Consider the following 21,077-nt stretch of genomic DNA (forward strand, 5'->3'; position numbering starts at 1 on the left):
ATAGGGATAACGCAGGAACATACAAGTATGCGCATGCGTACAAGTTGAATTAGCCTGATTATTCTTAGGATTAATATAATTAAGAATAGCAATAATTTTATTTAAATTAATTTTTGTAAATTAAAATTAATTCACTTTTTTTTATTTGGTAATATTTGATAATATTTGATAATCATAATATATATTATGTGCTATTATATATGCTAAATAATATACATCTATTTATGTTTATTTATGATTATGATTATAACAAATTATGATTTATAAGTTATACAAAAACCAATATACATATATTAAATTAGACACATAATTTGATCAAAATTAAAAAATATATTTAAAAAGAAAGAAGATAATAAAATTTATTAAAATATTATAAAAAATAATTTGTTTGTATTAAATTTTCGCTTAAAGCTTTAATAATAAATATTTTTTTTAGTTTTGATTGAAAAATTGATTGATTTTTAATGCAATTTTTAAAATTTATTTTTTTATTTAAATAAAATTTATTTTATTTATTTTTTAATTAAATTTTTTATAAAATTTAATTATTATTTATCTCTATGAAATTATGATTTTAATTTCAAATTGTGTAATTCAAAATATTATACATATACATTAATGTTTTGCAATATTATACAATTATATATATACAATTATATTATAGAATGTATAGAATTAAACATTGTAAAGAGATATATTTGATATAATTTAAATGAGGAATTATCAATAATCATCAAATAATTTTTTGGTACTTTTTTATTTCAAATTCACCACTGTTGAATCACACTCAACAATCAATTATTTTTCAGACATCATTAAAAGTCAAAAATAATTATAATTTATAATTATAGTAGATGTAAAAGTAAATTAATTATTATTTTACAAATTTCTTAATTTACAATTATAAAGTACAAATAATACAAATGTAATAATACAAATACAAATGTAAAAATATTCTTATTAATATAAAAATAATATTTGTTTATTTATCTGAAAATTAAAAATCTTATTATAAAATCTTATTATAAAAAAATACAATAGTGATATATATATATATATTTACAAATTTAAATTAAAAAAAATTAATAATCTTTCATCGTTTTTGAATATTTTTTTATTATTTAATAATATTATTTAATAATATGCTATTAATTAATAATATATTACAGATATAACATATTATCGTATCTTATTAAGATTACATCATAAGATTATCATACTTTTAATTTTTGTGTGACTCATTGTCCTGAGTGATCCCCTCCAATTCCTTCTTTGCAAAATTAAGTGGTGGGGAAAACCAACTTAATTCTTATTGGTTCGAGGTCAGGAGCGAACATTACATATCAGATCCCGTAATAATAATATATATATTTAATATTTTTTTTATTATTGTTGATGTATAAGATTTATTTATTTTTTTTAATTTAATAAAAATAAATAATATGTAATATATTATATTAAAGATTTATCATAAAAAAAGGATGATAGAATTATGTAATTATGATATGTAGATTATTTTTATTATTATATATAAAATTATAAATTAAAAAAATATATAAATAATACACAAATGTAACTTAATATTAAAATTTCAAAAAATTTTTATTTTTGCGTTTATTGTCACCCAATATATATACATTCCTGGTACAGACAGGAATAGTGGGGCAGAAACCCTCTTACGCACACCCCGTGAGATATTCCGTCGGAGAACATGCTTCAGAATCGAATCTACCTGAAATAGTGAACGTTAAACCAGTTTTTCATTTTCAATGTCTACTGTTTATCGTTAATTTTTGAATGTGCATCGTTTTAATAACAAATAAAAAATTATAAAGAATAGAACTATTTCTTTAATATTAAAAAATTTTAAAAAGTGAAATTATATAAAAAAGGTAATAAAAACGCAGTGAAATATCAACATTATAATTGCAAATTACAATTATTTATAAATACTATTTTAATTGTTAAATATTTTAAAAATCATATTAGAAAAAAATATTAGAAAATTACAAAAAAAGAAAGAATATTGGAAGTATCTTAAAGAAAAGTCAAATTCTATGACAGGATAACACTCCTCGCGTGCAGCAAAGATGGCCGAGTTAAAGGAGCAACCAATCAGAAGGGAGCACGATTCGATGGACGATTTTGAGCATCTCGAACACGTCCAGGATGGACAATCAAGTCATCTTGAAATTCACAACGAAAAAATAGAAAAGAATTCGAAAAATAATTTCGATATGGAACAGGATATGATTAATTTTTCCTCTAATCAATCATCAAATGAACTAGAAGATCCTAGAAAAGCGACAATGTTACTGTTAGAATCTGAGAAAGGAAGACCGGCTGAAGAAACTAATTTTGAGGTTAGATCAAAGGAGCTCGATTTCTTATCAAGTAAAATAGATGATCAATCGGAAGTTATGACGATTCAACCAGTTAATAAAAAAGAAGAAGAGAAACAAGAAATTACAGAAAAAGAAGAGGTTAAGGAAACCAAGATTCCGGATCGCGAAGCAGAAATTGTTTTTAATACAGAGAAAAAAATAGATAATTCATGGAATATTATCGAAAAATCTCCAGTTCCGGAATCAATTTTGAAACCGGAGAAAAGAGAAGAATGTGTAAGTGAAAATGTGCATGCTGATACAGAGAAAAAGGAACGAATCAGTGCAACAGAAACTGGAGAATCTGAATTTGAATCAGAAGTTGAGGTATCTCCAGTAAAAAGTTTCAAATCAATAAAACAGGAAGTGAAAAGAGAACCAGTGGAAGAAGTGGAAATTGCACCGAAGGAGATATTTAGTAGTATGGGAATAGGTAAGTAATTTTCTATTTTATTAGAATTTTATAAAAAAAATAGCTATATAATTTTTATATTTTTATATTATCAATATTATTATCTAGTAAATTAAAAAAAAATTAAATCTAATACACTTTTTTTTGTATATTATATATATTAAATATTAAATAATTAGTGCTCATAAATATTAATAATTAATAACCTACAAAGTTCCGAAAGCATAAAACAATTAGTGTGAAATTAATTTAGCATCTTTGCACGAAGTGAACTATGCTTCCGGTTAGTTACAACATCATTGTTTTTTTAAACAGTAATGATGTGATTAGTTATTATATGTCATTTATATTAGTTATTATATATCTCTTTTCAAAATATCTTTATTCTTTTTCATTAGCTTATAGCGATAAAAAATTCTACAAAAAATATCTCATATTAAATATTTCAATTTAAATATATTTTTTTGAAACGTATTTAAGAAAATAATGTTATCGTTATACCGTTACTTACGTACAACTGTACATTAAATAACGGTAATTGAAGATTTTGCGCTTGAATTTCTATGTAGATTAAATGTTTATGATTCTTCTTATTATTCTGCCATTATGTTCTCAAGAATTTTAATAGATTAATGTTACTTTTTTTATGATTATAATTTTTATATAATGTTTATATGTAATAATTAATTGTAAAGTGATTAATTTTTATCCATTAAATTTAATTTGAATAAAATGACAATAGGCAAGTAACGAATTATCGATTTTTGAATATATGTAGGTGTATAAAAGTATGCAAAGTTGAACAACTATGTATGAGTAATTATATGACATGCGTCAAATGATGTAATATTTTTAGCTTTTTTGTGTTATCAATTTTTATTGTTTTTTATTTAAATAATTCAAATAATCCTTTAAATACTTTAGTTTTTTAATATTGAAATTTAATTTTTATTGAAAAATAATAAATATGTTAGTATTATATTAAACAATAGCTAGAAAAAATTAAATATTTTTCATAGAATAATTGTTTCTTCAGGACTTTATATATTTATTAAAAATAAAATATGAATTAAGTGAAATTATATGTTATACCATAAGAAGAAAAACGAGTATATTTTGTGTATGGTTTCTATACTATGGATCGAAGTAACTTGTATCTTCTCCCTATATTGATCCATAGCAGAGATACCTTACGACCTCTTTTGATAGAACCAATGGATAGAGCCAACCCATGGGAGAAAATATTTTGCATTAAAAATATATTTTATAAAATGAATTATTAATAATAAATAACATATATATAAAATGGTAAATTGTTTAAATTTATATCAACAAAATCATATTAATTCAAAATTATTTTTTGTAAGCATGAAATAATTTTTTCATTCTTCTCGAAGATATTTTTATACATGATTTCAGAACGAAAAATTCCATGTATCTGAGTCATGAATTATTTTCATCGTCATACATTATTATAACATATCACGTCTTTTTTTGTTAATTATATTAAAATTATATTAAAAACGAAATAATAATTTTATTTATTATAATATATTAATAATCATCTTATAAATTTAGAATGTAATTTAAAAAAAATAAATTTAAAAAATTTATTTTAATCAAAAAAAAAACTATTTTAATAAATTTAAGAAATGTAAATTATATAAAATCTTTTTTTTTTTAACTTTTTTCAAATAGATATAGGCGATCAATTTATTGAACAAGTTTTTTTTTAATAATTTTTTTTATATATATTATTTATTTCTATTTGAAGTCTTTAGATAATTATATTTTAAATTTCGCGTCATCTATCGTCTTACTTTGGAACTCACTAGATTTTCTTACTATAAAACGCGCCATCTTTTACCAACGAAAACAACTACTTGTTCTTCATTCGAAGCCTTATCGCTTTTCAGTGCGTAGCAATGGCGCATTGGGATGGTGGGGATATCTGGAACTGTCCATGGGTCGATAATACTAGTTAGTCTCGTTCTCACCTTGAAGCATAGTGTGTCGTTAGGAAGTTGCAATATAGAAATTAAACGGAATATTTTATTTTCCTCAGAATTTATTTTAAATCATTTTGTGCATTAAAAACAGACGAAACAAATCGAAAAGATTTATTTGAATGTGTAGAGAATAAAATCAGTGAAAAATAATAAAAAGGTGAAAGAAAAAGAAAAATAAAAAGTTTGAATCGGAAAGTGCGTCATTTGCAACTATTGACTTGAATTGTTGAGCTAGTGTTCGAATGCAAGTCGTCCTTGGTTCTACTGAAACGCAAGGTTAGGAAAAAATGAGAATGGAGCCGGCATGTCCTATGTCTCCTGGGAAGGAGAAAGAAGATGCTACCGCGGTTTGCAAGGAATCATGCTTTGTTGTAGCCAATGGCAATTCTTGCTTCTGGAATATTCTTGATCCATGTATGTTCATTTTTCATATTTGTTTTTGACGTAAGATGAAAGATGTAAAGTAATATATATATATTTAAAATAATATAAAGCAAGTCATGTACTTGTTTGACGTAGGAAACGAATTGCAATTCATAATCAGTAGAGCGCGTATTAGTCGCAACAGTAGCTTTACAAGCAAATGACAGACTATTATATTGTATTATATTATATTATCTAATATTATATATATTACATACTATTTATATTATATATTATATAGTAGAAATAAAGAATGGATTATTGTATAAAATAAATATATTTTAAAAGAAAATACATTATAATACTTTACATTGTAAAATTTATTGAGTAATATAATTTAAATATTATTTAAATATAAAAAATTGGATATTCTTAATTAAAAGATTAATAATAAAACTCAGCTTTCTTTTATTATTTTAGAACAAATATCAAAAAAATATAAAAGATAAAAGTAAATTAATATTATTATTATACCTAAGTTTAAATATCAAGAAATTTCCTGTCATAATGTTTAAGAGTAAAATATAGAAGAAAATATTGCAGTCAATCTTAATTTTAAAAGATTTATATAAGTTAATTTATTAATAATTTCTTTTTCATTAGTAAAATATTTATAAATAATGAATATTATATATATATATATATATTAATAAATATATTTTTATATTATTTTTATTATTATAAATTCATATTTTTTATTTTTTATTATAAATAATTATAGTATTTTTTAATATTTTTACGTTTTCATGAAAAAAATTAAAAAGGATTAAAATTCATTTTAATCTTGTTTAGAATTAAAATTTATTAATAAATATAATAAAATTTAACAAAATTAATTTAATTAAAAAAATTATATAATACATATATATAATATATGATCTATTGTACTTTAAAAAGCTTCTTTTCTTTCTTATAAAAGAGGAGAAATATACACATAAATATGTTATAATATTATTTCTGTGTATTTTCTATTTATATATTTTTTTTACTTACAAATTATTGTTCCTAACTCATTGATTTTATTTTAATTTGGATATTTTATAAAGCTACTTATTTTAATTATACTTTTAAAAATTTTATTTTCTCTTGATTTTAAAATTTATTTTCTAAAAGACAAATTAACAGATTATAAAAGAAGAGAAAAATTACTTAACTTTAGAATATAAATGGCTGCTGTTATCGCACAAACTTGATTGTTTTCGTTGAAATAAATTACATACATTATCAAGAAAAAAGTAAGTAAAAAGAAAGTACAAAAAAAAGATAAAAAATAGATAATTATATAGATCCGGGTGCATCGACTATCTGACATGCGCAGAAGAAACGCGATTTGCAAGAGGATTATTGATCGTCGACTATCGGTTTTTATAAATATATTGCACATTCTACATTGTAAATAGCAATTTTTGATAATAAAAAAAGGAAAAAGGAATATTCGAATAGATAATTCTAATATGTCTAAAAAAATGGGAACAAATATATATTTATTGTTTAAAAGATGTTATTACTTTATCAATTGCTTACTTTATATATCGACAAATGTATTAAAAAAAATTAAAAAATTACTTTTCGTATTTAGAAATAAAAATAAATAATTAAAGAGTAAATCGTAATAATTTTAAAAAATGATATTTTTATTTATTGTTTATTATTTAGTAATTTAATTATCTTATCATAAAGTAACATCAATAATTGGATTTTTTAAATAACTTTATATCGTAAAAAAACTATATTATTATATAAATTGATATGATTTTTTTTATTATTTAATTTATAGAATTGATTGACAATAATTACAAAAAAAATAATGTTGATAAAAGAAAATTATAATTGAATTAATCTTTAAAAAATAAAAAATTATTTTTAAAATTCGTTTAACTAGATGTGGTCTCATGTTGTTAAGAAATTATATTTTTAAAAACAAAAAATTGTTTTATTACATAAATTTTATCAAGCAATTATATATTTAATTCTAGCTTTCAGATTATGGATTTATAAAAAATAAAAAATAATTAATTGTGTAAATAATATTTGTAAACAAATTCAAAGTATTATGTATCGAAGAAAATCACGAATACGAATTTTAAAAATCATTGGATTGAAATATATAGATATCAAGATAAGAGAATATTATTTATTGAAGAAAATCACGAATACGAATTTTAAAAATCATTGGATTGAAGTATATAGATATTGAGACAAAAAATATTATTTATCGAAAAAAATCACGAATATAAATTTTAAAAATCATTCAATTGAAGTTCATAGATATTAAGATAGAACTCGAGGTCAAAGATTGCGCAATATACTTCGGTGCGTTAATTACATCAAGTGCTATCAATCATTTAATATTTAAAAGCATTTTTTTTTCTTCTAAAAAAATTGCTTGAAAAATCTTATAAATAATATCCAATTTATATATTAAAAAATGGTAATTTCGTTCGTATAAATCGAATATATGTTCCTTTTTTAATAATTAAAATAAAATTCATTGACACAAAGGACATTTTATTTAATCAAATTATAATTGATATTATATAACTAAAAAAAGCAAATAAAGCAAATAATTAAATCATTAAAAAGGAAAAAAGAAATTACAGAATATAAATGCATTCACAGAAAATTAAAATGAATGAGAGCTTGATTCATCTATGAATTTTTAATATTAAATATTGACAGTGAATGAACACATATAATAACAATTTTCCTCGAATAATTTTAGATTGAATAATGTCTTGTGATTTTACGTTTTTTATAATTATACATTAGATAATAATCTATATATATATCTCTTAGATATCAAGCGATTTGGTAAAATTATACATATATCTATCAAAACTTTTTAAAACATTTTTAATTAAATCACTGATAAATTTCACTATGTAATCAAATTATTTCATTACGAAATACTTTTCATTGTTATGTAATAAAAATTATGAATGGAGTTTTTAGTATAAAATATATGATTTTTTTATGTACATATTATTTACATATCGCAAAAAAAAAATTAGATCTTATGATCTTAAAAATCGATTGTACATAAGTTTTGGAACCGATATGGAATCGAAAAAATAACTGTTCAAGAATCGAAATAGGGATCGAAACCAGAACAAATATGGTTTGAAATTTCGGTACAATCGTATAACAGTTATTCAAAATAAAAATTCTTCATAACCGCTTCGATATTATAACAGTTTTTAGACTCTGATTTGAATTCTGAATTTTATTTTTTTTTTAACGAAGGATTGTTAAATATAAATTATACATAATATTTCAAAAATTTGTATTCAGAGTACGAAAAATGTGTTATAAAATATTAAATTAACTTTATTATTTTGTTTTCATTTTTCATCCAACGATATTAATTGAAAGTCATTTCAATTCATATTATTTCAATTAATATTTCTTATTATCTATTATTATCTATTATATCTCTTTGATGAATATTTATATTAATAAGATTGATTTTATAGCATCATTATTTTTTATTACTATACGGCATTAAAAATTTTTTTTTCCTGTTTTTAATTCATTAATTTCTCACAGATCATCGTAGAGTAGTTTATATAGAATTATATTAACCAATTATACTAACATACTTCGATTCTGTTCTTTACAGACGCATGGTTTAATCCTGATAGACTCAATCCAAAAGGTAAGATATCAAATTCGATGTCGATGTCTATCAATTTGTTTCTATGTGTTCAACAATTTTATATTTTGTATGTGTATATATATATATATATATATATATATATATATATATTTTTATTTTATTAAATTTTTTTTGTTATATAATAATATCTATATTTGCACTCATTCTTCGTTATATTCAAATTATTATTTATATATAAATACAGATGTGCGAGAAAGCATTTATTTAAAAAAAAAATTAATCAAAATTAATCATAAAAATATCTATTTTTACTTCGCAAGAGATAAAAATAAAATAATTATTTTATTTTTTATATATATTTTATTGATATATCATAAATTTAATAAAAAATCATAATCAGACAAATTATATAATATTTTGATAATGAATCGAAGAATGAGTGTATACTTAATTTATGTGTAATAAATATATAATAGATGTAAAGCAAAAAAAACTCTGGCTGAGATATTTATTGTATACAGGATGACCCACTTAGAGCTTATAGAAATATTCCTATAAATAAATATAGTAAAATATATATATATATATATATATATATATAAAATGTCTTTAATGGAAAAAAATTAAGATTTTAATGTCAATTATGTTATCTAATACGAATAAATTGGAAAAATTGAGAGAAGTTTTGTCGAAGAATATAAAATTATGTTGAGACAAGTCAAGTTTTTGATTTCTTATTAAATTTATTTAAATTTAGTTAAACAGAAATCTGCGAAAATTAATGATATACCAAACAATGGATAGTATAAATATAAATAATAGATCTATACTACATAAACTATTATAATTTTTGTTTGATTTTTGTACCAGCTATAGACCTTATTCGACAAGATTATTATATCAACTATTAAACATTCCTGTTTTATTCTTTGATTATTGACTCATAATTTGGCACTAAATTTCGAAGACAATTTAACTTTTAAAGAAGCAATTCTTTTAAATCAAACAATGAAAATGTAATTGTAGTAAAATTTTCGAAAATTGCTATCTCATGAAAAAACTAATTGTATGCAATATTATTGTCCATAAATTTCTGAAACGTAACTCTCGTCGTAAAATTCAGTAATGATGTTTTCAAAGCGTAAAAGCAACTACAAAGATACCACTTTGATGATACAATAGACTACTTTCATCGAATTTCCTTCTAAAGATATTGTCAATTATTGCTTCTTTGTGATCCAATGTACATATCTCTTAGCGCAAATAAAGCTCTAAATATAATATTACAATACATTATGATTTGAAAGTTGAGGTCATCGACTGACTTCCGTTTTTAATTTCTTCGTTCAAAATTGAGTGTTTTTAGTTTTCAAATCGAAGCAGTTTTATTGCAAGAAAATATACACAATACATTTAAAAAACTTGCATAATCAATTATAATATAACGTGCATAAGATATTTTGTACAACAAATAATAATCTCATTTCAATTTTATAAATTATTAAATGCATATTTCAAGGTTCGAGAAATATATAAAAAGATCATTTTCAATGTCCAAAATTAGAAAAATTTATATTTAATAGTATAAAGTGGAACATGACTTTCAAATGCTTTCAATTCTATTTAACATAGATTTCATTGTAATTTCAAAAAAATCGACTTCATCGGTAGTTTGTAGATGCTACTTAAAATCTGGCTTTTTTGTTCCCTCGAGTGTAATATTGATTTTCCCTTTGAAGACTGTGAAACGAGAGCAGTTCGTACATATATATATATGTGTATGGGTCAAGTACCTCGCAGAGAGTATCGAGAAAATATGTCAATTGTTGAAAACTTGTATTCGAGATAATATTAAAATTATATTGATCTTTCAAGGTTCGATGATCTGTCTTTCGTTACAATAATTCAATCTTGTTTGTACAGTGATCCCAACACTTAAACAAAACGTTGCACATGAAAAATAGATTTGTTTGTTAAATATTCTATATTATTGATTAACTTTTTTGATAATTGTGGACAACTGTGTTACGATTATACTTATTTTTTCCTTTTAATTTGCAATTTTGTATTGGATAAAACAAATAAGAGAACAATTTTTGTATTGATAATTTGTGCCAGAAATGTTTAGAGTAAACTTTGCCAATTATTCATCTCATCATTCACAAATTTTAATTCATTGTGTCTCCAAATAGATTTGAATTAGAATTTAAATATTTGATGAATACTCCGTTAATTTTTTAAGAGATTAACAATAACATTAAAATAATTTTGAATTGAAACATTTATAAGACAATTCTATTGATTCGCTATTCGTCGTAAAAATCATGATATATTGTGCGATGTATTCTAAAAACAAATCTTAAAATATATTTAACTAGAGTATTTCCAACTTATTTTGAACAACTGAATGAATGTTTTAATCATCGAATCAAGACAATGTCCATCCGAATATCAATTTAAGTTTCAGCTAAACGACTAATTTTGTTTTTCCTCTTAGATATCCTTTCGTTTATTCTGTTTATATATCTTCCAATCGTTCGTTGTTAAAATTTTCCAGAGTGATTTTCCCCTCTCTTTTCCCCGTTCATTAAAATTTCAATCGAATGAATTCGTGCCGCGGTTAGAATCCAAAAAAGCCGGAGACGGTTGGCGACCATAGCCAAAGTTAAATATAGTATCCAGCCGGGTTCGAGGCTGTTGGTGCTCTGCCAGAAATCACGAAGGGAACTCTCGCTTTTTCTTCGGCGAGTCCACAGTATCTATGTCTACCAGAGAGTGTGTACCGTGTTTTTATCATTTCTTGAGTTAATTTCTCATAATCGGTAGAATACTAATTTGTAGTGTTCGCCGCCAGTGTTGTCCTCTCTTCTCCCTTGTGTTGTACAAGATCTAAGGAAGAGATAAGTGTATAACCAGCGGATAGAAACATGGTCATCACGAGGGAGGAACGTGAGTAGATGCTGAAACGAATCTGAATCAATTCGATGGCAGGTATATGCTGGTTGTGAACATTGACAGATTGCCAGTTTAACTTTGCTGCGCAGACGCAATTACGTCAGAGATTTAGAGAGGGAATTTTTGGAAATGTTAATGATTTTTTCTAGTGTCTAAAACTAGGCTAAGATCTCGAGGATTGGTTATAAGATATTCTTAATCTTAATCTTAAGAATAATCTTCATAATCTTTTTCATAATCTTAGGAATAATTTTCAAGATATTATTGAAGATTCTTTTTTTTTTCTTTAAATAAATATGATAATGAAAATGATAACAAAAGAGATTTCTTTTATTTGGTTAGAAATTAGTTAAAAGTTTTTGAAAAAAACTTAATTATTTCTATTATAAATTATATAGGTTATAATAGAATTAGATAATAATAATCCGAAGATGTTAGTAATAATTATTTAATCATTTAAAAAATAAATTGCTGTTAATTGTAGAAATTATATTTTTGATTAATAAGTGTGATTTTCTAAAGATTATTATGAGTAATCAGAAAAATTTTTTAAAGATTTTTTACTCTTATCTAGAGTACCTGCAAAGATTGGAGCATTGCACTGTTTTCTTTGAAACAGTTGTTACTTTTAGAGCTTGGACGTGATCCAACTTGCCAAAAAAATCGAATTCTTTGTTAAATTTTATTGTGAAAATTATTTCTGATTCAAAAATTTTTTCTTTTATTTTTCATTTCTCATTAATATTGTCGCAATGCGACAATTTTATCTAAAATTGAAAATAAGAATATTTTTTTTAATAATTTTTTTATCGAAAAAAAATCATTCTATTGTTATTCAAAAAAATATTTTTATTAGTATTGACATAAATTTTATTTAAATATATATTAATATTAGATTTTATTTATTCTGGAATTATCAACAATCCATAGAAAATTGAAAGAAAAAAAAAAAATCTCATTATTAGAACTATTAAAGCTACTTAAACAGATTTCATATCTTTAGTTTTTGTAATTAATAAAAACATATGCTAAAAAAATTTTTATTTACAAAATTAATAATTTTTATTTAAATATTCGTTACAATAATGTATATATTTAAAAAAATTGCAAATTGGATATTTTAATTTTAAAATAAATGTCACAAATCATTACATATTATTCTGAAAATTTATTTCTATTTTATATTATTAAAATAAAATGCAAAAAAAATAATAACTTTCTAAAATAATTAGCGTATTATATAAATAATTAAAGAAGTTTAATGTGCAACATGATAATAAAAGGAAAATTGTAACTTTTAAGTAGGATCTTTGATATATAATTTCTCATGGAGGAAAAGAATTAATGAAGGGTCAATAAAGGGTGAATTCAAGGATAGAATACCAATTGGCAGGTGTATTTCTGAGAATAGTAAAAGGGATAGAGGCAATGGCCGACACTGCGACGCCGGGCGTCGCACTACCGGAGACAACTTATTGATTTTCTACTACCAAACCGCGCCCGACCGTTTCCCTTTATCCTCCTCGTTCGACACGTGATGCTCATGGAGATATATCTCTATCTTTTATACTCTAGTAAACTCTTCTTCATATTTGGATCTGTTCCAATTCTCGACTCTGATTGAACTTCTTTAATGATTCGATCCACTTGGAGATGTAAACAATTAAATGAATTAAATCAACTTTAATAATCTTGTATATTATTTGATTTTTAGATAGTATCATATAGTAATTATTTGATAAATGATATTCAAATAGATCATTTGAAACCATACTGTGATATTTTTAATAAATTATTGAAGAAGTATTTAAGTATTTAAGAAATAAAAAATTAAAGAAAAATAAAAGAAGAAATATAAATTAATCGGCAATGAAGTTTTAACTTTAAAAATCTTGTAAATTTTTCACCAAAAAATAATTGGTAATTATTTTATTAAAATTCAGCCTAAAAATTCACTTTTTGTACATTTTGTATATTTCTTTAATCGTTGAAAAGATATTGAATTTTACAATTTTAAATAATATTTTATTTTTAATATAATAAATATAATATATAATATTTTTATATTTAATGAATATTTTAATGCATTTATTCTTTAATATTATTCAATACCGTTATATAATAAAAAATACCGTTAGTTGATAAGAGCAATAACTTGATTATAATATAATAAACGTTTAGAATATATATTGAAATTTTAAGATTCATACGGCAGACTGAACTTGTATATATACTTCCATGACGTGCCATATAGTTTTCCATATATAGCCTTCTACTTGACATATTAGTCATCGATTCTTTACCCTCACATTCAGGGCATTGCTTTCAAAAGAGATATGATAAAATATGGTGATTATTTATTTATATATTAATGATAACGAATTAATCTTATAAAATATTAAATTGTAAAATAATAAAATTGATAATATTGAAAGTTTTATAGTGCTAAATAATTTTAAGAAATATTTGAAATAATTTATTTATTAAGAAATTGATATTATATATATTATATCAATATTTTAATACAAAATAATATATATCAATATCAATATTTTAAATGAATAAATATTTCATATAATCAAACGTTGGTTAAATTTTTTTTTTTATATTACTTTAATTTTGTTTATGAATTGAAATGACATAAAATTATTCAATTTTCAATAAAATAAAATTCGATTAAAAATTGGGACAAATGACATAAATTCGTTTGGCAGAATTGTACGATGTTGAATAGGCCTTGGAAATAATTTAATAGAACATCCTTTTTGGATTAGAGACAAAGCCGACAGCAAAATTTGAGAATTTCTATTATTAGATTACATTCAAGGCTATCCACAATTAGTCGCATCAATCATTATTTCTCAAATATTTCATTAGAGTATAATTAATTTTATTACCTAAATCTTTGAATTCTTTCATTCATATGCATTAATTCTTAATAATTTTAGATATATACACATTAAAATTATATATTTATAATATATTTTTTAACTTTTAATTATAATTTAATTTAAACTGTAGAGTATAATAAAAATTTTATCGTTAATAATGTAATTATGAAAAATATAAGATATATTTAAATAAGATCTGAGAAAAAAACAATACAATAATACTAAATATCAAATATTATATAAATTAAATTAATTAAAAGTTATTTAAAAAATCATTAAATCATATTATATTTTATATAAATATTAATTTAAATATTATTATATAAATTTTATATAAATTATATTATATATAAATAGTAGAAAATATTTTTTTTTCATTGTAATGCTTATTTTATTTTTTCAATTGTTTTTTCTTTCTTTTATTCCAATTTGTTGGTTTGTTATTTCTCTCTCCCACTTTACTCATTCTCGTATATCACGTATCTCTTTAATATTACCAAGATATGTAAAAAGTTCCATGCGCAAATGAAACGTGGAAAGAGGTGGCAGTTCTTGCTTAGCTTTCCATGCTTTCAATTTCTTTTATAACGTAGCCTCTTCTCTCGTTAGTTGAAAATGGTGCGAAGAAATAATTCAAGAACACCTGTCGAGGAGTTACCCGATAGAAATAGCGGTGAGTTTATCTCTCTTCTTTGAAAGAGATTGATATCCGATTATTTTCATTAACATATGGTTCAGGAGCACGTGTCTGTAGAAAAATATCAGAATAGAAAAATTCGATTTATTTTATATTAAATGATATTTGAAATTTTCGGAATTTTTATAACTATTATAAAATTATTAGGATTTTTATCATTTTGAGCAATATTTTGAATGATATATCATTGAACTTGTCTCAACATTTTAATTGGATTTTGTTGATTTTAATTGGAAATAAATTATATTTAAATATGGAGTTTATATTTCTAAGATAATTTTATCAAATATTACCCTGTATATGTATATAATATTTTATACAATCTATGGAAATTACTCTGAACATTGAAACAACATTGTTATTGCTTTATATATGAGTACTTGTACTATTTGTAAATTAATAGAAGTTTAAAAAGTGTATAAATTATATAAAAGTATAGTAATTGTAAGTTTGAAATTTCTAATAGTGATGTATTTTTCTATTTTAGTGGCAGCTTTAATTTATTGGCGTGATCCAAAGAAATCAGGCCCCGTGTTCGGCTGCATACTTGGCGTGCTCCTCTCGTTGGCCTACTTCAGTCTGATAAGCGTTCTTGCTTATTTATCTCTTCTTATCCTCACTGGTACCATTGCTTTTAGGATTCACAATACCGTCCTTCAAGCTATTCAGAAAACTTCCGATGGGCATCCTTTCCAGCAAGTATCATATGTTTGAAAAGATAAAAGTTAATAAGAAATAAATTTTTTATTTTATACAAATTTAAAATATATAAAATTTTTTTTATTCTTTTTTTATAAAAGAATAAATAATGTATTTAAATCGTTTCATATTTTATTTTAGAGAAAAAAATTCTAAAAAAAAATTAGAAATGAAATAAAATATTAATATGCTACTTATAATTTTAGAAATATTTTGGAAATGGACTTAACATTGCCTGCGGAGAAGGTGCATGAAGTAGCGGATGTGGCTGTCGCACACTTAAATGCAGCAGTTTGTGAACTTCGTAGGCTCTTTTTTGTCGAAGATTTTGTCGATTCTTTGAAATTTGGTGTCCTTCTTTGGTGCCTCACCTATGTGGGTTCTTGGTTTAATGGCATGACTCTAATTATAATTGGTAAATTTTGTCATTATCATTATCATTATCAGTATATTTTTTAAATAATTTTCAATATTTTATACATAAAAAGTTAAGTATATAATTTTCCAATGAATATTTATAGATAAAATAACTTTGAACGAAATATTCTTAGTTTTTTTTTTTTTACTTATAAACAAAATCGTATATATATTCGTTTATAGAAATATTTATAAGAATGATAACTCAACGAAATATTCAATATAATAAAAAACAAAATTTGTAATTAAATAGCATATTTATACCATTATATATAATTATTTAAAGAAAAATAAGTTTTGAAAAATGTTATGATCATATTCGATCTAATCGTTATTTTTTGCAGGAGTAATTGCCTTATTTACATTACCGAAGGTTTATGAGACAAATAAATCACAAATAGATCAAAATTTAGCATTGGTACAAAGCAAGATCAATGAGCTCACTGCTAAGTAAGTATATGTCATCAAATAAAAAATATTTTACAATAAAAATAATAAAAAAATAATAAAAAATAATAAAAAAGTGTTTATAAAACGTTGAATTGTTCTTATCAAATGAATTTTTAATATTTAATCTTAATGGAATAATATAAAATTTATTAAAATATTTCTCATTAAATAAAAGATACGATATGATATTGTATTATATATATTATAAATTTTCCTATTTATAAAAATAATATATATTCTCTTTGTAATCTCTTGCAATAAAAGTAATTTATTGCATAATATTTATAAATATAATTTCATGATAAATATTGATTGACATTTAGATTTTTTTTATGTAAGTAGTAATTAATGCATTGATAATAAATATCCATCACAATATAAAATATATTAAAATAATATCTTAAATCAGTTTTTTCAATGAAGATTTAATCCTTTTAAACATATTTATGTAAGTTTACACATATATAGATAAATTAGAAAATGTATTTTACATATATTTGTCATTGAAAAAAAAAATAAAAATATTTTGAAGAAGTGATTTTCTAAAAACTTAAGATCTTGTATTTTAATTGTTTTAGGGTGAAAGCTGCGATACCATTTGGCAAGAAAGAACCAAAGAAAGAAGAATAAATATGAAAGTTTACCACCACGCGGGAACAAAAGAGATTTAAGCGAATTTGTCGGATACTTGCGAAATCCACGCAAGAATGAAAAAAAGAACAGTTATACAAAAGAATGGAAATGATTATAAAAAAAAAGAAATTTAAAAAAGATAGAAAACATATAGAGTTTAAAGAAATGATGAAAAAGAAATATTTACAAGAAAATGCAGAATAGATAAAATGAACAGCAAAATGAAATGTTATGCCAATGTTGAAAAAAAGAATGCTGAAAAAATCTATTTATAATAATATTATAATATTATATGATATAATATAATATTATAATATGTATATATTTTATTATATTATAATATTATGATATATATTATATAATATATTATAACATATATTATAAATGATTCACGAAAATAAAAGATAAAAAAAGATTCTTAGCGTTGTAAGGTTTAAAAACAGGATAATTTTTTTTAATTCTGAAATTCCTATGTACTGAAATAAAATGATAAAAAGTAGTTACAATAGAAGCATGGCTTGCAAAGAAAATGTAATGAACAAGCATTGAATATATGTATATGAAAAAAAAGAAAAAAGGAAAAATAGTGTTATATAAAGATGAGAAGTATTTCTGAAAGTGCAAGAAGATTGAAATGTGAATCGCAATAGGGTAACGGCTTCTAAAGAAAGAAAAACGAGAAGAGGTCATAAGGTAATATAAAGGAAAAAAACTCGGCAATTGGATTTTAATGTCTGATGATATCGTAAAACGAGTATTCCTTTTTTGGATTTACAAACTGTCCCTATTAATCGAAATAAACGGAAAGAAGTAACATTTAGCGATTACATTAATTTGTTGCGATAAGGGAGACGAATAGAACCCTTTGGTGTACTCTGCAGAAATCATGAATGGTGCAATGCGTGTGTCTAAGGGTTTTCCGATTTTCCTTCTATTTTTTGTTTTTTCCTCGCACTTTCCCATACCATTCCGAATTGATATTTCTTCTTTACAAAATGATATGCGGTCCCATTAAAATTAATTCTAATTAATTGTTTATTTTTCAATAAATTTCTTTCATTATATATAGTTATTGAAAAATATCTTTAGCACAAAGATACTTTTTTTTCTCCTAATCTTTAATTTTTTGCTTTGAAATTTATATTTTCTTATTTTCCTTTCTTTTTCATTTATTCAAAACATTTTATGAAAAATTCAATTTTTTATTGTTAAAAAATCTTTTATAATTAAAATCATGTACATAAATAGAGTTAAAATAATTTGTTTTATAATACATTGCTTTATTTCTCTCTTTTAGAAATTTCAAATTTGCATTCACATTCTTTAAGCTTGAGTTTTATAACAAAATATAATGTAAGATTTTTTAATTTATAATATTATATAAAATATGCACACATTGAACGTGTGACAATAATAGATTATATTAAAATTATATTAAAAATGTTAAGAATGAAATAATATAAATAGTTTAAAGATAAATGGAATATTTGTTTTCAATAAATTTTATTTATTTTGAAAAATTTAAATAATTTCGTTAGAGGAAACTGATTTAAAATTTATATTAATATTTTTTTTTTAACAAACATTTCTAGTGATATTTATTATTCTATAATATTTTCATTATTCTTTTTTAGTATAAAAATTTAGATCAGTTTCCTAGACTTTTATATATAATTACATTTTTTCAGTTTATATAAATCTATATTCTCTTTATCTATTTGTAGTTTTGTTCCTTTAATAAAATTTGTTAATTTTATCAATTTTTATCATTTTTTGATGATTGATATTTTCAAAATTTTTTTATTTATGATATGTATAATATTTGTTTAATATTTGTACAAAACATATTTAAGTTTATTACTTAAAATATATGCACTTATTTATGGTTATATCATATCAATATAAGATAATATATCAAGAAATGAAATTTATATAATTGTAAATATAAATCATGAATTTTTATTGTTTCAGTAAATATCTCTTAGTTCTTATTATTATCTTAAAATTTGATTTAAAAAAAATAAGCAACGAAAAAAATAGTTATTAAAAATATCAATTAATTATAATCTTTAAAAATATTAATAAATATGCATAATATTAATAAATTTTGCTTTGTGCATAACTAATTGATGTAAAATCAATTCTTTATAAAGAAAAAAAATGATTCTGTGCATGTGAAGAAGAAGGAAAAAAGAATGAAAGAATAAAAAAAGATGAAATTTGTTATTTGTTTTTAATAGTATTGTTATGAGTATTGCGCATTTTAAATTATTTTTTAAATAACACTATATATAATATATTAATATTATTTAATTAAAAATTAAATTATAAATTTAATTAAAATTGATTTTTAATATGTATCTAAAATTTTAAGATTTTATTTATATAAAATTTATACATAGAAATTTACATACAGCTCAATTAAATTTTATTGAAGATTAAAAATCAATTTATATCAAATTTAAAAAATTACATTTTGAAAAATGAATTAATTTTCTTTAAAATAATATTTTAAGAAATATGTTTCAGTCTACATAATTGATTAATAAATAATTATAAATCTTTAATGGAATATGTATATGCTGGATAAAAAATTACTTTTGAAAAAAAGCTTAATAATTGTTGTATAATATAGATTACAAATAGTGTATTAACATAATATTTTCATTGTCAATTTGAATCTTATGAATAGATTTATTTACATATTTGATAATATTAAATCTTGAAGAAATAAATCTTTCTGGCAGCAATACAATTTTAACTTATAAAAAATAAAAAAAATGAATTTTTTGGAAATCATAAATGGGCCCGCATATCAAATGATTCTGTAATATCGCTCATTACATAATTATTCTTAAAAAAAGAAAATAGTTGAACATGCGCGTGCGTGTATTTGTATCTGTGCGTATGTATGTTGTGTATATGAGAATAAAAAAAGTAGCGCCGTTTCTTTTTCGGCGTTTTCGAAGATTTTTTCTTCGAGTAATATAATTATCGCTATCATATTATTAAGTGTAACTATATCGTTAAACATTACAATGGAAAGTTGTTAGCTGAATTGCGAATTTTTATTATGATATCGTTCGAAACAAATTTGCGGATACCTGAAATTGTATTCATACTTTTTTAAATCGTATTGCATTGTTGATCAATGTATCGAACTATAAAAATTCATACATATAATTCCTTACGATGAATACGATTTAATAAAATATCGATGAAATTTGATTGGGTATCATTACATTTTCAAATATGACGTCTCTAAAAAAGATGATTATAATGGGAAAGGAATGCGAAAAAAATAGATAGAAACGAAGGAAGAAGAATCTTTTTCAGAATGCAAATTGTAATACGCGTATCGCTTATTGACGTTTTCATTATTGCATCTGCATCCGCACGATTAATTTATAAATAAATTATATTAAACAAGACACTGAATCACAAGATATTCTTTCTTTATATCCTTTAAGATATTCAAAGAAAATCAAAAT

At 22.1% G+C, this 21,077-nt stretch overlaps 1 protein-coding gene across 6 annotated transcripts; it reads left to right on the top strand.

Moving 5' to 3' along the window:
- The first annotated feature begins 1,608 nt into the window (after positions 1-1,608).
- On the top strand, positions 1,609-21,024 carry LOC107992589 (reticulon-1-A). 6 transcript variants are annotated; one of them, XM_062079345.1, is made up of 7 exons: positions 1,660-1,892; positions 2,065-2,817; positions 8,848-8,883; positions 15,875-16,082; positions 16,293-16,501; positions 16,848-16,953; positions 17,532-21,024. In XM_062079345.1, exons 2-7 carry the CDS (start codon positions 2,091-2,093, stop codon positions 17,581-17,583), a joined length of 1,338 nt encoding a protein of 445 aa, XP_061935329.1. In that variant the 5' UTR covers positions 1,660-1,892; positions 2,065-2,090; the 3' UTR covers positions 17,584-21,024. The 6 variants fall into 6 exon arrangements, with proteins under 6 accessions (XP_016904043.1, XP_061935329.1, XP_016904053.1 ...); XM_017048564.3 differs by lacking the exons at positions 1,660-1,892; positions 2,065-2,817 and adding an exon at positions 4,716-5,219; XM_017048554.3 differs by lacking the exon at positions 8,848-8,883 and having other exon boundaries at positions 1,609-2,817.
- Positions 21,025-21,077: the final 53 nt, after the last annotated feature.

This window comes from Apis cerana, linkage group LG9 (genome assembly GCF_029169275.1).
Source record: "Apis cerana isolate GH-2021 linkage group LG9, AcerK_1.0, whole genome shotgun sequence".
In the NCBI taxonomy this organism is placed as follows: Eukaryota; Metazoa; Arthropoda; class Insecta; order Hymenoptera; family Apidae; genus Apis; species Apis cerana.

Bases quoted from the DNA above. Each gene is read 5' to 3' on its own strand.
- LOC107992589 (XM_062079345.1), top strand. From the start codon at position 2,091: ATGGCCGAGTTAAAGGAGCAACCAATCAGAAGGGAGCACGATTCGATG. The intron at 2,818-8,847 runs GTAAGTAATTTT...TGTTCTTTACAG, and splicing joins ATTTAGTAGTATGGGAATAG to ACGCATGGTTTAATCCTGAT. The intron at 16,502-16,847 runs GTAAATTTTGTC...TATTTTTTGCAG, and splicing joins CATGACTCTAATTATAATTG to GAGTAATTGCCTTATTTACA.